The sequence below is a fragment of the Nesoenas mayeri genome (assembly GCF_963082525.1).
Source record: "Nesoenas mayeri genome assembly, chromosome: 1".
In the NCBI taxonomy this organism is placed as follows: Eukaryota; Metazoa; Chordata; class Aves; order Columbiformes; family Columbidae; genus Nesoenas; species Nesoenas mayeri.
This window is the reverse complement of record NC_137541.1, coordinates 198,461,773-198,480,610: the sequence shown is the minus strand read 5'-3', so window position 1 is coordinate 198,480,610 and position 18,838 is coordinate 198,461,773. Positions and strand designations below refer to the sequence as shown.

General features: G+C 42.3%; 1 protein-coding gene across 1 annotated transcript; it reads right to left on the bottom strand.

Moving 5' to 3' along the window:
* Positions 1-652: 652 nt before the first annotated feature.
* On the bottom strand, positions 653-17,008 carry TMEM123 (transmembrane protein 123; the record flags this gene model as incomplete). Its single annotated transcript, XM_080364107.1, has 6 exons — positions 653-760; positions 2,741-2,894; positions 4,329-4,514; positions 8,783-8,848; positions 10,914-10,970; positions 16,933-17,008. 6 exons carry the CDS (start codon positions 17,006-17,008, stop codon positions 736-738), a joined length of 564 nt encoding a protein of 187 aa, XP_080220233.1. The 3' UTR covers positions 653-735.
* Positions 17,009-18,838: the final 1,830 nt, after the last annotated feature.

Here is an 18,838-nt window from a genome sequence, read left to right as displayed (position 1 = left end):
CATAGTCTGTTTTCTTGTAAGGACCCATTTATAGAAAAGGGTTGTGGATGGGTATCTCCTGTCTGTCCATGCAGCTCATCTCATGGTACAGCCTGTTTAGGGAAGTCTGTGCAGGTCACTGGTGAGCTAATGACTGAAGTTAAAAGTACTCATTATCACGTTCTATACAGTCAGCAAACCATGTCCCTTTACAGCCTAAAAAAATTAACTGAATGGTTCAAAATCCAAAATTTCTAAACTAAAGTTCACAGCAAATTTCAAAATAAATACAATTGAATACAAAATATTAGAGAAAAAAATTACTTGAAAAAACCTATGCCTGGTCTCAAAAACATCCAGTTTAACCTACTATATCCATTAGGGAACACAATGGATTTATGCAATATGTGAGACATAATTGAACTTAGACTTGCAATGATGCTACCCACCGTGCTAGTAATCAGTTATTTCAGAGACTTCTGGGTGTACCTTAAAATGACTCAATAGGTGTATTTCTTTAAATTTAGTTACAAATATTGGAAAAAGAAAATACTGTCTCTACAAAGTGCTGGGTTCCTCTTCTTATGAAAGCCAATGCAAAAAAACCCAGGATGTTTAAAGAGCTTCTCAACATTTTGCAGCATCATACCCAAGACAGGTTTAGAGACTGTGATCATCGTTATGAAAGGAATTCTTTCAGAAGTTACAACAGTTGCGATAGGATGGGTTTCCAACACCGTCTTCTCTGAAGTCTCTTTAAATGATAGCATCATGTTCATCACTGTAACAGAAACACAGTCGTTAATGTTCTGCAGTACAAGCAACAGTCGACATGACAAACAGCCACCCAGCTGCTGCCCAGCAGGTTATTTTGTGAACCAAATCCATCTTGCTGGGCAGGGTAAGGGCACATTGAACTGGGAATTGCAGTCCTCTCAGCTGAGCCTGAAGTTAGCAGAACAATTTCATTTTGTCAACACTCCTCCAGCCTCACCAGCCTTATTAACATTTTGGCTTTCACATGTCATTCAAGTACATATTTTTAGATCGGCTATTGCTTAGGCATTTTTATCCTATCTATCTTACCTATATCCAGTAGTTACAGTGAATCAAAGCCAGTTTACAAGCTCAGCAACAGGTTTCCTTTGTTTTAAAGATACTGTTGACTGAATTCTAGAATATCCATTCAGACACTACTGTGAGTAAACATGTGCAAGCAAGGACTGGTTGAATTCCATTAACAGCAAGCAGGAGTCAGAGAGAAAACACAATGGTAAACACTAACATTCCAACAAGTCTAAGAAGATCAGCTCACTTTAAACAAGCTTAGAATCATTCCATGATTCTATGAAGCTCCACAACTGAGATGGATGATATGGAATGAAAGAAATGAATGCTGCAAAGGAGAGGAAAAGAGTAGCTCCACCAAGAAGAACCATACCCAAGACCAGACTGGACTTAGTACCTCCTGTCCCCCAGTCTAATATCATAAAGGACGGAGATCAGTTGTCTGGAAGAAGCTGGTGGCAAAGAATCTGTTTCAATCAGTGTTTTTGAACTGGTAGTCTACAGACAGTCTGGAGTCCACAGAAAACTTCTAAAGGGTCTTAAAATTATAATGAAGAAAAGCAACTTTACTCTCAATAGGCTTGTATTTACTGTACAGCACCTACACTCTCAGTGAAAATATCAGCAGCCTGCAGCTTCAAGGTCACTGGTGTACACAGAGTAAACAAGTAACCTGAGGTGGGAACCAGCCTGTACCTTTCAATATCCACAGCACAGACTTCTTTATTTAGGATTCTTAGCTGCCCTCACAGTGAATATAAAAATGCATGGATAGGCTCATTCTTCTGACAGATTTACCCTACTTCAAGGTAATATGAATGATATGAGTAGTTCAGATGCATATGCCAGCATTCGGTTAAATGAATTCTACTTCTCATTTCCTGGACTTGTGAAAGGTACTTACAGCAGGTTAAGCACATACAATTTTACAGACACATTTCCGGAGTTGAGACAAGATAACGCAGAAAATTAAATATTAGAACTCAGCCAGTTGGCCTGTCCATATTGCGAGGTAGGGCAAAAGTCTGAGTTCATAGATTGACACCAGTCAAACACTGTGCTTTAAAAAATGTGAATCACGGCCATTTTGCCTTTGAATGTTTTCTCTGACAAGAAATAAATGAATCAATTCAATAGTGCTGACTTAAGAATGTGGAATATTAGAAATCTGGATTTAAAACTGGCTGCTCAAACTAGACTTGAAGGTACATAAAAGGTGATAGAAAAGAGACATGTTAACAGAGTTCCAGCAAGACATCATATAGGTGATGGAAAATAGAGCTACTACAAAAAAATTAATGGCAAAGGGGAGGAAAATGCCAAAGAGTGAATAACCAAACAGAGCCTAGGAGAAAGTGCCAGGAAAAAACAGAATTTTTGCAAATTGCAGCAAACATTTCAAGGAAATGTTTTCAAGGAAACATTAGCTATTCACGGAACAGCTAAAGGACAATGATCCTTTAAAAAAACACAATAATTTTATATAATATATCAGAGAAAAGCCCACACAGAAGACAGCCATAATAAGGAATAGCTGAAGTGGTGAAAGACAAAATATCACAGTTAAATCTCTTAATAATATAATGCACATTAAACAAATGTATATATCAGAGTTCATTCTCCTTGTTTTGTTTGTCCTTGCTTCCCTCAAGAAAATAATACACTGTCAAGAGACAATCCCTTGGGAACTTACATGGTTCTGTACTGAATGCCTCTTCTGGAGTGATAGGTTTTGCATCCGAAGTAGAGAATAACTAGGAGTCCAAGTGTCAGCACAATGCCACCCACAAAACTGCCCAGATCGAACCTGGAGGTTTTGGTTGTGACAGCCTCAGATTTTGATGTGGCTGAAAAGAAAACAAAAGGCACTTTTTATAGAGCTCGCAAAATTGTGTTCTGAGGGACTCCCCTTTATCCTGCCCTCCCCGTTGACATGTCATCTAAAGACAGAGCTGGACAAATTTAACATAGATCAGCTCAGAAGATATCGGCCAAGCACACTGAAACCTAGAGCTCCACTCTTAGGTGCCAGATTCTGGCAGTGCAGGAGCATCTGATCCAGCTGCTTGCTGCCTCTGAAAGACTGACTGTCCCTTCTCCTCCCCAGCTCCCTCTTTCCCCCACCTTTTCCCCTGGCTCTCCCCTCCTTCCACACATGCAGCTCCTGCCCTTCTTAGGCCAGTTCTAGTGTTTTTCATACCCTCCATGATGCAATTTAACTCACTAAGCTGGCATGAAAGCAATCCAGCCAAAAAGGAGGTGGTTTTCAGCCAGATGAGCACAGAGTCATCCTGCACAGGAGTCCAATAACCACCAGGTCAGTCAGTATAGTTACATGGCAGGAGTAAAATACTTTTGGTGATGAAGAGCTGTTGAATTGCTTTACTTTGTCTCATGGAATTGCACCCTCACCCTCCAAGCTAAGAACAGCTCTGCAGCCCAACACAAAGACCGCCAGAGATAACATGACCTCAAATAAGCCAGAGCAGTTTCCCTGTGAAAACTGGTTTTATCTGCTATAAGCTCCCACCAAAAGACCCATCTCTGTGCCCATCTCTATTTGTACTTGACACAGCGAGTGTTATGTGGTCAACTAGAAGTTCTGCTGATGACAGGTTCACCTACTTCAATGACATGTGAGCAACCCGGATACGTTTACAAGTGCAAGCATGAAGTGGTGTCAACAAGCAGCTAACCACAAAGACATACTGAATTCTACACTTGCTGGTTTTGTATTAAAGGATACTGTCAAACTGTATTTGACAACTGTTACATAAAGTGTGACTCATTCATAGCCATATTCTATCCTTCATTAGTGATAAAATTCATTACATTGCTACAAATGTAGTTAACAGAACTCAGTCTTTCTGTGAAGCCAGTAGACATATTCTGAGCCATGGGTCAGCTGTCAAAAAGTAGAGATGAGCGCAAGTTCAGCTGCAGAAGGAGAGCTGAACAAATACAGAAGCTGTATTCAATAGTCTGGCTTTCTCCTAACATTGCTGATTTCCTTGCTGGTGGCTGCTGGTTCAGACCACTTGCTTTTTTTTTGTCCTAAATACGCCAGGTCTCTCAGGTTAAGTGAAGTCAGCGGAGCGCTCAGAGCAACATTATTGTAGCCAACTTAATAATAAAACCCCACCTTACTTTAGTTTCAGTACGCAGACATCTTCTTTCTTTGTTGTACTACCGTACTACTGTAAAACTAACAATTCTACAATTGTACGACACATGTCACCACCTATACAAGCCTTCATAACCTTGTTGAAAGGTGAACTCACCTGTAACGGAAGTGAAAGAAGTCTTGGAAGTGGTCACCACTGTAATATTGCGTTGTGATGATGTGACTGAGGAAGCTGTGGTGGATCTTGTTGTCTGGCTTGTTTTGGTGGGCTGAGTCGTGACAGGCGTAGTGGTGTTGGTGGGCTGGCTGGGACTGGTCAGATGAGTAGTACTGGTGGACACAGCTGGGAAATATTTATTTATGATATCACACAGAAAAAGAACATAAAAATAATAAACTGTATACTCACGGAATGAGATAGCATTTATCATGCCCAAACAGAATGACAGAGTAACAATGAAAATGCCACTTGCACACAGATCCTTCTCCTATGCATTTCCTTCGGAAAGGCTCAACTTCTGATGTCTGGGGCTCATAATCAGGAATGGTTTTAATAAAAGGCTATACAGAAAACCTGGATAATATCTAATATCTTTTAGAAGGAGCATAGAATCACGCCTAACTTACAGTATTTTAAAATGTGATAAAATTCTGGATCAAGAGTGACTTTCCATTTGAAGCACACAACTTGTCAGATAACCAAGCTTTTCTGACAATAACAGACTTTGCATGAAAATGCCCTCCCCATTTTAGTAATGATTTAATCTTTAATTTGCTTTTGAATGCTTTACTAAGGTTGCATGTATGTTAAACTTAACAGAGAGAATTCTGTATATATGTTAAAATTAAGGTTCAAAAAGTTTTCCACATGTAATAGAAGTTCAACTAAGTAAGTCTACTGGCTTGTATCATTTAGTGGTGAGCTGTCTTGCCAAGGTTAAAACAAAGACTGGAATGCTGTTTCACAAGTTTAATTGACACCTAATATCTTTAACTTTTACTCTGCTTTTACCTAACACTTCCCCTTCCCTCCTCAGAAAGCATTAATGAACTGTTCAGAATAAAAATACCATGAAGCAAAATTCAAGAATAATAGAGACTGATATTTATAGCAAAACCCTTAGAACCTTAGAAGGCAGCCAGCTAGAATGATCTTAAAAATAATTACTTATTTTTGCAAGAAGGAACTAACAAGAAAGCAGCCTGTCATGCAGCTACACATTTCTCTAAGACAACGTGAGGCAAATATCTTTTATGTATGAAGGAATTTCAGGGAGAAAAATATCTCCCTTTGCAGCTGTCTACTTCTGTATTATTTCTAGAACCTCCCACAAGGTGGGTTCATATTAAATACCACAAAAGCTTTTCATTATGGACATTCAACTGTCTAATGTTTTCTTGAAAATTGTCTAAAACTAGAACAACTGAAGAATAGGTAGTTTCGTTTTAATTCCACAGAAAACTTGATATTCAATTCCTGCTTCTTTTATACAGCATGTAAAATGCTTCTATAAAATAAACTTCCTGTAAGTGGGTTTAAAATGTGAGTAGCTACACACAGAATGGTGTCTTTGCTAAGACTTAAGTATCATTGCTTCCCGTACAAGTGTTAACAACAAAAACCTTAAAAACCCAACAATACAACAATGTAAGCATCCCAAAAGGAACTGCCTTACACAATACTTTTAAGGGACATTTAAAACTACTGAAACAGCCCAATACAGTCCCCATAGTAAATGTTATTTAGTTTCCTGTTCTTTGATGTTATAATTGTACTGTGCCGTAACCCTCGGAAACACTTTGAAATGAGCATTCATTGAGATGGAACAGTTGGAGTACTATATTAATGTACTTACCTTGTTACAACTAGGAAATTCAGTTCCTCTATGAAGCATGTGTAAAATACATCAGATAAAATTCAGGGCACATTTTAATACTGACAGGTAAACTCCCCAAAGGCACAATGATCTATAAATATCAAATGGTTCCTCATTGTAGGAAATGTCTATATGGAAACCATCTACAGTTATGTGACATGAGACCACACCTGGTAACTGCATTCCTAATATAAAAGATACCAGAAGAAAGACAAATCTAATGCAAATGTCAGCCAGTGAGTTTTCTATGGGTTTTTTTTTTGTTTGGTTGGTTTTTAGCCATGATTTCTGAGTGTCAAACTGGCTTGTGTTTCTGAGCAATATAATGGCTAATTGTTCCATGTGTAAAATTATTAAACAGTGTCACACAAAGATGGCAGTTATTCCATGTGCATTACATTAACCTACAGAAAACCCGAGTCAGCACAAAAAAATATCCAAGCAGCCACCATGAGGAATTTCAGCAAACCTGCACAATAGTTTTCCCCCCTCTCTTTCCTACTAGTGATCCTTTTTTCTTACTTTATCAAGATTACAGCACTTGGTGATGTAATATTAGGAGTAAAATCTGGTTAATCTCCTACAGATTTATCTTTCGTGATGTATTTAGCATCGGTCATTTCAAACCATCAGTGGGAGGCTGAGGCAGCTGGAGAATACAGGAAGCTGACAGCAAATGGGCACCAATCTGTTCTGCTGTGTCTGTGAAAAATCTTACCTGTACTATTTTACCAACAGAGTTAAGATGAAAGAACAGTTGCTAGCAACATCTGTCCTTTTATCTTTTATTTGCCTAATTACTTTCCCCCTAAAAGACCAGCTGGGCTTCTCAGACATTATGCTAAACAAACCCAAACTGTCTGGGTTAATTTTTATTATTTAAAAGGGATGCATGGCAGTAATACAGTTCAGATTTATCATGTTTTATTTTTTAAAAGAAACACAAATTTTATTTTGTATGCTATGTGTGTTTAAACATTAAATAGCTATGCTATATCCACCAATCAAATTACAACAACTGAAATTGCGTAAGCACCGTACTAACATACAAAATAATTATTATTGAATGTTCTTCCTAAAATAAATAAATACTCTCCTTTGCATGGAAAATGACTTAATGAAACAGACTTTTGCTTCTGCCATGAAAAGAAAACAAAAAAAGGCAGAGACTTAAAGGAATATTAAGTACATATACCCAGTAGTCACTATTCTGAAGAAGCTGAGACAGATAATCAAAATGGACAAATATTGTATTAAAATCTAAGAAGTTTCTAACAGGGGAAGAAAAAAAAAAGGAAAAAAGAGAAGGATGTAAATAATAAACTGTGTGAAGCATGGCAGAGCTGCGTGTTAGGTTGGTGCTGTGCCTAACAGCAAAGGGCTCAGACCTCTGCAAGAAACCCATGGGCAGGGCTGGAGAAACACCTGTGCTTAAAACCCCGCAAAGGCCCTAAGGCAACATGGGGATTACAAAAACCTCTCCACTTTCCAGGTTAGACATGCTTAAACTGGTACACTGTAAGCAATGGAATGAGAAGCTGCACCAAAGGCAGCTTTACAGCCTCTTTACAATGATTTTTTTTTCCTGCTGAGTATTTTATTCTTAAATGAATAACAAGCAACTTCTGAGCATGGTAGATTACAGAGACACAAAGTGAGAGTTGCACTGGAAATGGAACAACACAGCTGGGACCTTACGATCAGCATAAAACTCCACGAATATACAAAATATCTTAAGGTGGGAACAATCTCTCTGCCCTGCTTTCACTTGGCTCTCAGCACACAGGGGACACAGTTGATGGATGGAACCAGCTTTTCTTCTCTCAGGTACAACCCTCTATCTGTCCATTGCAGACTGAACAACTGCATGACATTAATTCTTACACAGTCTTTATGGATGTGGTGAAATATGGCTGTGCAAGTTCTTCCAGAAAATATTTTTTTAAATTTCTTTTAAAAAATTATCTCACATGGACATAGCCAATGGTTCAAGCACTGCAAATCCAAGCGGACAAACTGTTTGTTTCTGTCCCAGGTTAAATAGCTGCTTTCAAACTCTACCAGTTGGTCTAATACAGCTATTTCTTCTTTCTACAAAGCCGTGTTTTGTAAACATGTTACTTCTGTTGGAGCATCTCAACTGCAACAGTGCTACCTTGGGAAATCATTCTTACCTACAGTTCTTCTTCCAAGTTGTGACGGAAAGACAATAGTGCTAGAACAATGCAAGAGTACCCGCAACAGATTGTCCCAGATCTGCCAGTCGTGTCTTGCTTGAACACCACTCTTTTGTGCTATAAGCTCTATGAGGACTATTTTCTATGGTATAAGGTGCCATGATTCTTATCTAAAAGGAAGTAGAGTCTCACTCTTGAAACTCAAGCACCCAGGACTTCATTATGCCCTAAATCTGTTTACTGTGAAATAACATTAAGGAGAGATGCATTGTTTGCACAACAACCTATAAACCTTTACTCCAAAGAAAGAACACTAAAAAGACCAGCTTATTTCAATTCTCCCTTCAAGTTTTATTCCTGCTTTTCAATGGCACAGCAAATGTTACTGCTTCTACTGATGAAGCATGCTACTTAAAAAAAGTATAGCTTCATTTCAGAGTTGTTTTACATGTTGCCTCCCGGACTAAAATTATAATGCCTCTCTCAAATATCCACTTTTGATGGATATTTATTTAGAATTTGGTATGATCTGGGGTAGGTTTGGAGCAGATACGTACCTGCTGTAGATGTTGTCATAGATTGTGTGGATGATGTAACAGTAGAAGCAGGTGAACTGCTATTTTCTTAGTGGAAAAAAGAAAACAGGAAAAGAAATATTATTAATTGTAGTATGTTAACATGAAAATGACAGTACCCACAACACAATACTCTCCTCAGAGTATCTATGTTTTCAGGCTAAAGGTGAGAATAGAGCAGAGAGTATTCCATCCCAAAGGAGATGGTTTCACCACTCTGCAAAATGCTTCCAGATCTCAGTGCAGCAAGAACACAGACTGTAAGCACAGCAGTGCCCAAATGGTCTGAGTCTGAATTCTTTACATCTTTTTTTGCTCTCTTCTACCTCTACATCACCCTTATATTTCAGTTGCTGTATCAGCCATACTGTCACTGACTTTCTTGGCCGACTTAACACTGGGTGGGGTCTTTCTAGCTTTTATTTGTCTATTTCAGTTCCATTTCCTATCCATCAATCTTTAATTTTGCTGCCTGTGTTGCAAACTGGGCTCATGCCTGGAACATACTGTAGTCATGTCAAGTAGACCAATACCCCACGAAACATCCTTCTGTGCGCTTATGCTCTCTCTACACAAAAAGGGTCCTAAGAATGCACCTGTTTCCAAAGACTTAAACTAGAAACTATGTTTCAGTCTTAATGTCCTTCCCTCCTTTCTTTCACTTCTCTTTTCCAGCTCTCTTGTTACTTTTAGCTTCTCAAGCACCCTCCCACTCTCACTTCTGTCCTCACTGCTGCATCGCTCCTCAGTGTTTCTTACAGGTTAATGGTCTTTTCCTCCTGTCAAAGATCTCCTGGGCTGTTCAGTAACTCCGGTTCCTGGAAACCAACATACTTCCCTCCCTTCATTCTGCAGTGTTCTCTATGCCCATTCTGTGATCATTTTTTTCTCAGAAGTAACTGATCTTTCACAGCATCCTCCCACATTGCTAGGGCTATGCGCCTTGCAGCAGCTCTATCACTTTTCAGCATGGCTTGAAAACAAAGCGCATAACCTCAGAGATAACAAGAACAGCAACGCAGCTACCAGAATCAAGGAGTAGGCTTATTTTCTTTGAACAGATCTGCTGTTCTTACCAGTGGAAAAGTCTAGTCTAGAACAGTTTTGCCAACCTTCTTTGCAATTGCCTACATGTTACAAGCGAGCCCTAATTTAAGAACAAAGGTAACAAATTTACACGTTCATACCATCTACCAAAAAGGGAGAAAAAAAAAATTACAAAGGGAATTACTTTGCCTTTTCCTTGGTATAATCATAGCAAACTAGCCCCACCATTGAGTACTGCACACACAACCCTTACACTGACATACCTGTGATATTAAGTGGCAGATTTAATTGCCTTTGAGAAACAGCCTGTGATTGTACAATTACAAACACATTCATTCTTGGATAAGTTGACTTTGATGCCAGTGTAAGCCATAGATATGCCTGAGGCTAAACCTTTCCCACACTGGCCCAACACTGTAACCAGAACACAGCTCTGGGTTTCCCCCAAGTTCTGAGTGCTCATATCTGCAGCCCTGGGAACACATCTGGGTATGGACTGCATGCTCGTACAGGTGAGAAGAAGCCACGTACACTGCCTGGAATTTGAGTGTGAGTCAGTAATGCAACCAACACAAGACAGAGTGAGCCAGTGAGGAGAGTACTAGCTACACATCCCACTTGTTGGACAACAGCAAATTATATGAGTGAAGTAGTGCAGGTCAAAAAGGACTCCAGGCATGGCACATGCTTAAAGGTATATAGATTAACACAGTCAAAATGGGATTATATCATGAAATAAACATGTACTTTAGAAATGAGCTGAAGTGTGGTGGACCTAGAATCCATTTTGACATTAAAAATCAAATTTAAAAGTGCCTTGCCTTTTTCTCAAGAGCACTGAATTTTAGTCTAGCAGACTTATTGAGCTGGTGGTTCTCTTCGTAACTGTAAATTCATGTTGGCAGGAATTTCTAGATATTTCAGAGTACCTCCTGCCCTACAGCTCTTCACAATTCAATAAAATAAAACAAAGAGCAAACTATTAGAGATTTTAAGGCATACAATAATACGTATTACTTTTCTCGATGCTACTGAGGAACAGCAACAGAAATGCCAAGAGTATTACCTTGCTTTAGGCCTGGAGTCATAGTAAAGGGTGCAGGACTGCTGGAGTCGTTTGTCTCTTCATTTCCCACATAAAAAACAAGAAGAATAAGACAGTTTTAGGTGCTTGATTACTAAGAAGCAAAAAAAATAAATTAGTGCAGCATCTGTCACTTGCTTTGGGCATCTAAATGACTGAGCTACCATGGACAGGAGTTAGGTATAATGATGATATAAAAGTATGGTGCCACAACAGCCTGCTCTTAGCACATTAAAAATGATGTTTGCACTACCCAACTATCAAATGAACTGGAACTCCGTCCCATCCTCAGTTTTATCTTCCCCATCATCACTTCCCCAAGTTCTGTTCTTCCTTGAGATGAAAGGAGACTGAAAAAAAGAGGCAGAAAATCAGGCACCTTCCTTCAGTAGTAACATATGACCTGCACCATGTACAGCAGAAAGAAAAGAACTTCTCACATAAATCTTTTCCTCTGAAGTCTGCAAGGCCCTTGAAGGCAGATGAGCACTTATTCTGCCCCTGCATGGACAGCATGGTTAAGGCAATAAGCTGCACTGGGAAGACACATTGCTCAGTTTGGAACTATCAGCATGTTAATGCATCCAGTGAGCATTTGGCAGGTGGAGTGAGACAGAAAAGGATCACACCACTGCTAAATAATCATCACATCTTAAAGACTAATTGAGGCGTGAATACTCTGTCCTCAGGCCTGGCCTACAAAAAAGTAGTAAAATGCAAAGATAAACCACACAGACTGAACAGTCTGGCATTCACATACATGCAAAAGGGTCAGTTGGGGAATCTGCCTTTGCCAAGGACAGTTTAGTTTTGATCACTTGTAACAATATTCTGCTAAAGGCAAGTGAGTAACCTGAACTAAGTGTAACAGAAATAGGGTATTTTCCTAGTAGTTACAAAACCTTAGTGAAGATCTCTGAATGGTAAAGTTTCCAAATACAAATGACAAAACCACTCATTGTATCTTACCCCTGCAATATCAAGATTGAGGGCAGCAGGCAAGATATGTTAAGACTGTTTTATTAGGAAACTGAGGGAAAACAAACAAAAAAGGAGGATGGAACACAGCTAAACTAAGCTTCCCCACAAAGGACCCAAACCTGCAGAGAGTGGTCAACACCAGAGCTAGTCCCCCCACATTTCACAATGATCCAGTTGAGGAAGCAAAGCCAACAGAAAACTTTCATTACCCCCTTCCCCAACAGCACATGATGTTTTTGCTGCCTCAACCAGCAGAAAGGACTCCCTGTGGGATGAGACGAAAGAAAGGGGCAGGAACCAGAGGCGGAACGAAAGACAGGACTCTATTAGTCCTGGTTCAGATGAGCTTGGGCTGCACACCTTCGAAGATGTCAAGGACCTCATCCAGCTTAAAAGATACAGGTTTATTCCCCCCCCCCCCCGCCTCAAAAAAGACCCCCCCAAACCCCAAACATTGATAAGTTTCTTAATTTAGATCACAAGCAGTGGCTCCAAAGTACAAATACATCCTAATATGGGGTACTGCATAAACATAAGCCACATGGGAATGGGGCAGGTGAGAAAAAGAAAAGCTTAAAATGATACTATTCTCAATCTGTTCTGTCATCAGCCTGCAGCTCTGGATCTGAAGCCATGTGGATCACTGCAGGGACAGCAAGATACTTCAGTCAGGGAGGCAGGAGGGACTCCTGGCTTAAGCCAAAGAGAAAAGCAGCAGGGACTCTCATTCGAGACCACGGACCACACAGTGAAACTGGCCCAAAGCAAACGGGGAGGGGTTCAGGGGTTCCCCAGAGAGCAGCTATGCAAGGGGCACACGTGCAGGCAGCAAAGGGGGGAGCAGCAGCCAGCTGCAGCGTGGAAGGGTCGGTAAAACAGCAGAGGTAAAGCAACTCGGGCCACGGGATTAGTTGCAGTGTTGGGCCTAAAAGTTTTGAGTGGACAAACTCTGCGCCGATGCTTGTTCCCATCGTGACCCAGAGAAGGTGGTGTGGGGGGGAAGTGTCTCCACCTTCATTTTTCACAATACAGAACTCAACCAAGAAAATACCCAACTCAAAACAATGCACTGAAGAACCAAATACTGGTAAAGGGCAGGGAAAGGGGATCAACAACATTTTTGTCAGCTGACTGTTTTCCCCTGCTTAAGGTCAGGTGCAGATGCAGCTAAAAGCAGGGCTGCCTGTGGCTGGTGGGTGGCTGGAGGCAGCCAAGCATCCTGCGGAACACCATGGCGCCGCCCGGTACCCCCAGCGCTTCCGGGGCGTCTCGTGGTTTTGTTGCTACAGTGTGTAAGAAGTCATGAGGTGGAGACAATTCGGATAAGCAAGCTTTCAAAACGGCAAAATCAGGCCAGTTCCTCCAGCTTTATAGCTGGAATCCTGCTTCCAGAAGTGCCATTCAGCCAGAGGAGGTGAATATCAGTGTTTGTGCTAAATATAGAGGTAGATGCAGGGTAGGTGACAGGGGTAGCTCTGCTACTTTCTGAAAACAAATAGGACCAGATTTTTAAATGGACCTGATTTTGCCAGATGCTGCAAAAATCAACACAGTGGATAAGACCCATGAACCTTAACATTAGGAATCTGTAGTCTCCAGCTCAGGCATGCCCCAAATTACTATTCTCTGTAGAAGTCTGGTAGAAGAACGATATACGGGTGACTGGCACTGCTCATTCAGTTCCCTGCGTATGACAAAGGTCAACCTGCCCACTCCCACAATCATGTATAAGATGAACTAAGGACTCACAGGTTTTATGCCTAGTCTAACTAAACCTTACGCCGCAGAAAGATGTTGGTACATAAACTCACATTTACACATTCATTTTGAGGACATTTCAAAAGTTATATAAAAAATTATGTCCGGCATCTTCTCCTTTCAAGTTTGAGGCATAGCAGGAAAGCAGGAGAGTTTTATGTCCCCGTTCCACTTTTGCTGGTTTAAAAAGCAAAAAGTACAGAAGCACTGACAATGCACAGTCCATCAGAACAACCTCTGAATTGCATAGTAACTTCTAAGCAACCCAACTGAGCTGACAGCTGAGGTGCTGGAATAGTTACAGCAGAGATGTTAGAGAAGCAACATTAATATAACCATTCTCTAGATAGTCTCCACCATCAGGATACTTGTTCTTCTCAGTTGAAATGCATGAAACTCAAATTCTGGAAAATTAAACCAAAAACAACTGCCTGATCCCAAATATTTTGTAATATTTGCCAGGCAATTTTGACAAATTATAAATTCAAACCCCTGCTATCTATAAACATTATATTTCTTTTCCCTTTGGTACAATGATTCATTTGGGGGCATATTTTTCAAGTGACATTCTTGAGCTACCAAGAAGGCTATTGCTTCATCCTGACAGAGGTCAGGCAGGATTATCTCAGCAACCTTCTGGACAGGTCCTCATGCCTTAGTATTGTGAAATTACCTCACAATCTTGCAAAGGAAAGCATAACCACTGTTGCATATATGCTTAAGGAAATAACATGGACCCAAGTAACTGATTTTCACAGACTCACAGAATGTTTGGGATTGGAAGGGACCTCGAAAGATCATCCAGTCCAATCCCCCTGACGGAGCAGGAACACCCAGATGAGGTTACACAGGAAGGTGTCCAGGTGGGTTTTGAATGTCTCCAGAGAAGGAGACTCCACAACCTCCCTGGGCAGCCTGTTCCAGTGTCTGTCACCCTCACTGAGAAGAAGTTTCTTCTCAAATTTAAGTGGAACCTTTTGTGCTCCAGTTTGAACCCATTAGCCCTTGTCCTATCATTGTTTGCCACCAAGAAGAGCCTGGCTCCATCCTCGTGACACTCACCCTTTATATATCTGTAAACATTAATGAGATCACCCCTCAGTCTCCTCCAAGCTAAAGAGACCCAGCTCCCTCAGCCTTTCCTCATAAGGGAGATGCTCCACTCCCTTAATCATCTTCGTTGCCCAATCCTTGTCAGCTGGAGATTGAAAATATACTACACCTTTTGCCATCATCCAAGAATCTAAGAGAAGAAGATACACTGAAATCAGAACACCATGCCCATTTTCAGATCTGGAGGCTGCTGCTGCTGCTCACCTTTTGTACTGCGAGTAGTTTACAGCCAGGTGAGCTCCTGGCAGATGCTGGTAGCTATCTTAACAGAGCAGGAAGGGCTGGGGGCAGCATCCTGCCAGGGACGTGGATTCTCCTTACTCGCTTGGGTATCAGGAAGGCAGATAGATTTTACACTGGAGTTTTCCTAAACAATAACATTTTGGTGATGTTTCTGCCACTGATTTGACCAACACATAGAAACTAATTCTCCAGCAGAGTAAAAGAACAGCATTATATTGAAATAACCAGCCTGCCCCAAAATCATGGCTGGAGTGAGGACAAAGCTACTGCCACTTTCTCTTTTTGCAAATCATTGTATTTGATGTGTTTCACACTTTCTCCTGTAGTGTACATTAGTGAACCACAAACTTTTGCTGAAACCGACACAAATCTCAATAGTAGTTTCTGGAAATTTCCGAGTAAGCGGGCAGAAAAAAAAATACTTCAATAGATACATTAGACTGAGCCTTAAAAGGGCAGAACTGCTCTCAACATATTATAAATGGGGTCTACACAATAAATTCATATATAAAGCAAGATCTATATTTGACTGTCAAAAGTTAGATGAGATCATGCCTGCCCCAGGAGGCAGTGCTGACTGGAAACTGAGTTAAACCACCATGTACACTCAGGAAGTAGCACGATAAAAGACAGATCAGGCCAATCTTATATCAAATGAAATGGCAGCCTATCATTGTAAAATGGAGGCCATAAAGCAGTAAACAGGTTATACGTAAACTTCCTCAGAAAAAGCTTGTGGTTTTTGGAAGGGCAATTATAAAGCTGTTTACATTCCTAATTTTATTCTTTCTGGTATCAATGTATATTATAGTTTCACCAGATTAAACAATAGCATATTAACACTGCCAGATTGACTGATATTCCTCAATGTTATTAATGACAGGTTTAGTTTGGTACCTGTCCTTTGGCTTCTTTATTTTGGAAAATTGCAGGGTGTTGTATGGGTCAGTTCGCTTTTCTGAAAAGGCAACTCTGGCATCTGAGACTTTTGTATTTCTCATTTGATTTGAGTGCATGTTGATGACTATCTCCTCAATCTGCTCTTCTACTATCAAGAGTTAAAGCACAAGAAAACAGGAGGCTGTGTATCAGTCACTAGAAAGAGGCATTGCTGCAAATCCCTGACAGAACTGTGACAAAACACACCATCTGTCCTAACAGCAAAACCACGATGACCCCAAAGCTATTAAAAGCCACACGCCACAATTACAGCACGCCTCGGAGAACGGCAACAAGAAAGGTAAGGAAAGCATTTCCATCCAGTCTGACCCTGTCTGGGGTCCCGTGGCTTCCCCGGCTTCTCCGTGACCTGCTCGTCCGGACACCGACGGGGCCGGTCCCCGCTCCGCGACACTGGGGGGGCTCGGGGCACATCTGCGGGCCCGCACCGCTGGGACACGGCACAGGGGCCACGGGTGAACTTCGGGGTGTGCGGGGCGGCCGCGGGGCGTGTCTGTGCATCCCTCTGTTGTGTGCAAGCATTCACATGCACAATCCAAAACTTTTTTTTTTCCAAGTATTATTGTTTCTACGTCAAAAACATCCTGAATATTAAGCTTCTCACCCCGTTTCGGCCACAGGTCCGCTCTAGAGAAACCGGCCATGTGCACGGCGCAACCTCAGCTCTTGTTTCAAAGAGGGAAAGAAAGAAACCCAACGAACCTCCCAACTTCCTCGCAGCTGGAAACCCGAGCGAAGGGGCATCCGGCGGGGCAGCGAGGGCGCAGCCCGCACCTCCGACCCCACTCCCAGCCCCACGGCGAGTCCCGGGTCCGCCCGGCGGCGATGCCGGAGCAGCCAGCGGATCGACCGCCTGCGGTCCCCGTGTCGGCGGAGAGGAGCAGCGGCAGCGCCGCCGCCCGCTGTGCCCGTCCCGCCCGCCCGTCCCCCCGCGGCCGCTACTCACGGGAGCCGGGGACGAACAGCAGTAGCAGCAGCGCTGCCGCCTGCAGCGCGCAGGGAGCGCCGGAGAGGAGCCGCATGGCCGCGGAGGAGCCGCCGGGCTCGGAGCACACGCTCGGCGCTGCTGCCCGGGCCGGCGCGGCGGGGCGGGACGGGGGCGCGTCCTGCACGGAGGCGGCCGCTGCCGGTCCCGCCTGCGGGCGCAGCCGTGATCCCCGCCCCGCGGTGCCGCCCCCTCCGCGCACGCCGGGGCCCGCCCGGGCACCCGCGATCGGGCCTCAGTGCGGCCGTCTGCGGTGTGTCCCTCCGGGGTCCCCTCTCTCCCGGCGGTGCTGCAGCAGGCCAGGCGGCACCGTGTCGCGGTGTCCGTGCGGAGGGACCGGTAAGCAGAGAAGTCCGCGCTTCACGACGCGCGGACGGGGGTGGTGCCCGAGTGTCGCCCCGGTGGGTTCGTGAGCACCCGCGGAGACGGGACCGAGCTCCGGGAACGCTGCCCGCAAACAACGCTCATGGTCATTAGTGTGAGACAGCACGTTTCCCGAAGAGCTTTTTAATATCTCCCACCGGAGCCTCAACAGCGCGGGATTATCTCCCTCGTTAACACCTGAACAACGCCGGGTTACCGGTGCGCTGCCTGTGACTGCAGCTCGCCCTGCACGCCTGTGTTACATGATGCTGGAGGCTCTTAACTATCGTGATGTTCACTTTCTGCTTAAGTGTTGCTGATTATCATACAGTCTGGTTGTGTTTTATGCTAAATCACCAGAGCTAACGCTGTAGAGGTATTCTGAAATTTCCCTGTGCACTTAGAAGAGTTTTATATGTCGTTAATTGTGAAATAAACTACAAAGCTAGTAGGGAAAAGTGAAAGGTAACAACCATGTTCAAGTCTTTCAAATTTTTCTTGGGTACTTTTGGTATAAAGTTGATGTTCGAAATTTATTTTTCAAAGGGAATTTATTAATATTTTCTTAAGCATGAAAACAACTAGAAAATCATTTATCAAAGGAAGGGAAAATAAGCACTGCTTTCTAATAAATTAGAGAAAAATACTTGTAATGTGGATAACTGTGGGTTCCTCATCAGAGCCACAGCAGAATATTTAACATGTATCTCTGCATTTATGTTGCTGCAGGGCACTGATGTTTCCACATCAAGTGATGCATCTGAGCCAGAGGGAACATGGCTGGCCCAGGCACGCATGGGCAGCCTGGGAAACTGTGCTTGGGTACTGTGTGAAACCTGGTTCCCTTCCCTCATGACAGAATTATCCGTTTACATGCATTTGCTCTGTAAGTCTCAGCAAGCGAGTGATAAACTAAAATGCTGAATAAAGATTTTGTTGTTGTTGTTCTAGCCTAATTAGGCCCCATAGTTTGCATTTTCTGAAATTAGGTTCTTGCGTTGTACTTCTGACATTTTCTTATGCCTTTGTTCAGCGTTGTTTCTTGTGTAGTTCTTGTAACTAAGGTACCTGAAAACCAACATGCATCTTTTTCCTGTGAATTTTCTGATATGATCCTTCAAAGCTTTTCTTTCTTGATGGCAGCGGGAGTAATATCTGCAGCAAGCCTAACTCCCATGAAGCTTAGAGATACTAATAATCCATATGTTACTAAGTATAAGGGCCTCCATTTGGTTATAGAGGCAAAGCTTATAGGGAGAAAGAATATTTTTTATTAAGCTAACATATATTTAGAAGATAAAGATATTAATTATGTAAGTCCTTCAGCTTTTGCACAACTTCAGTGAACATCAGGCTTAGAACAGACTGAAAGCAATTTATTTTGGAATAGTCTATTTAACATTGCTCAACTTGTGTGTCTGCAGGAAAAGAGTAGTTAAGTTACATGGAACAAGGAGAAGACAAAGGCTTGTGGGCATTAGCTACGTAACTCCCGTAGAAGTAA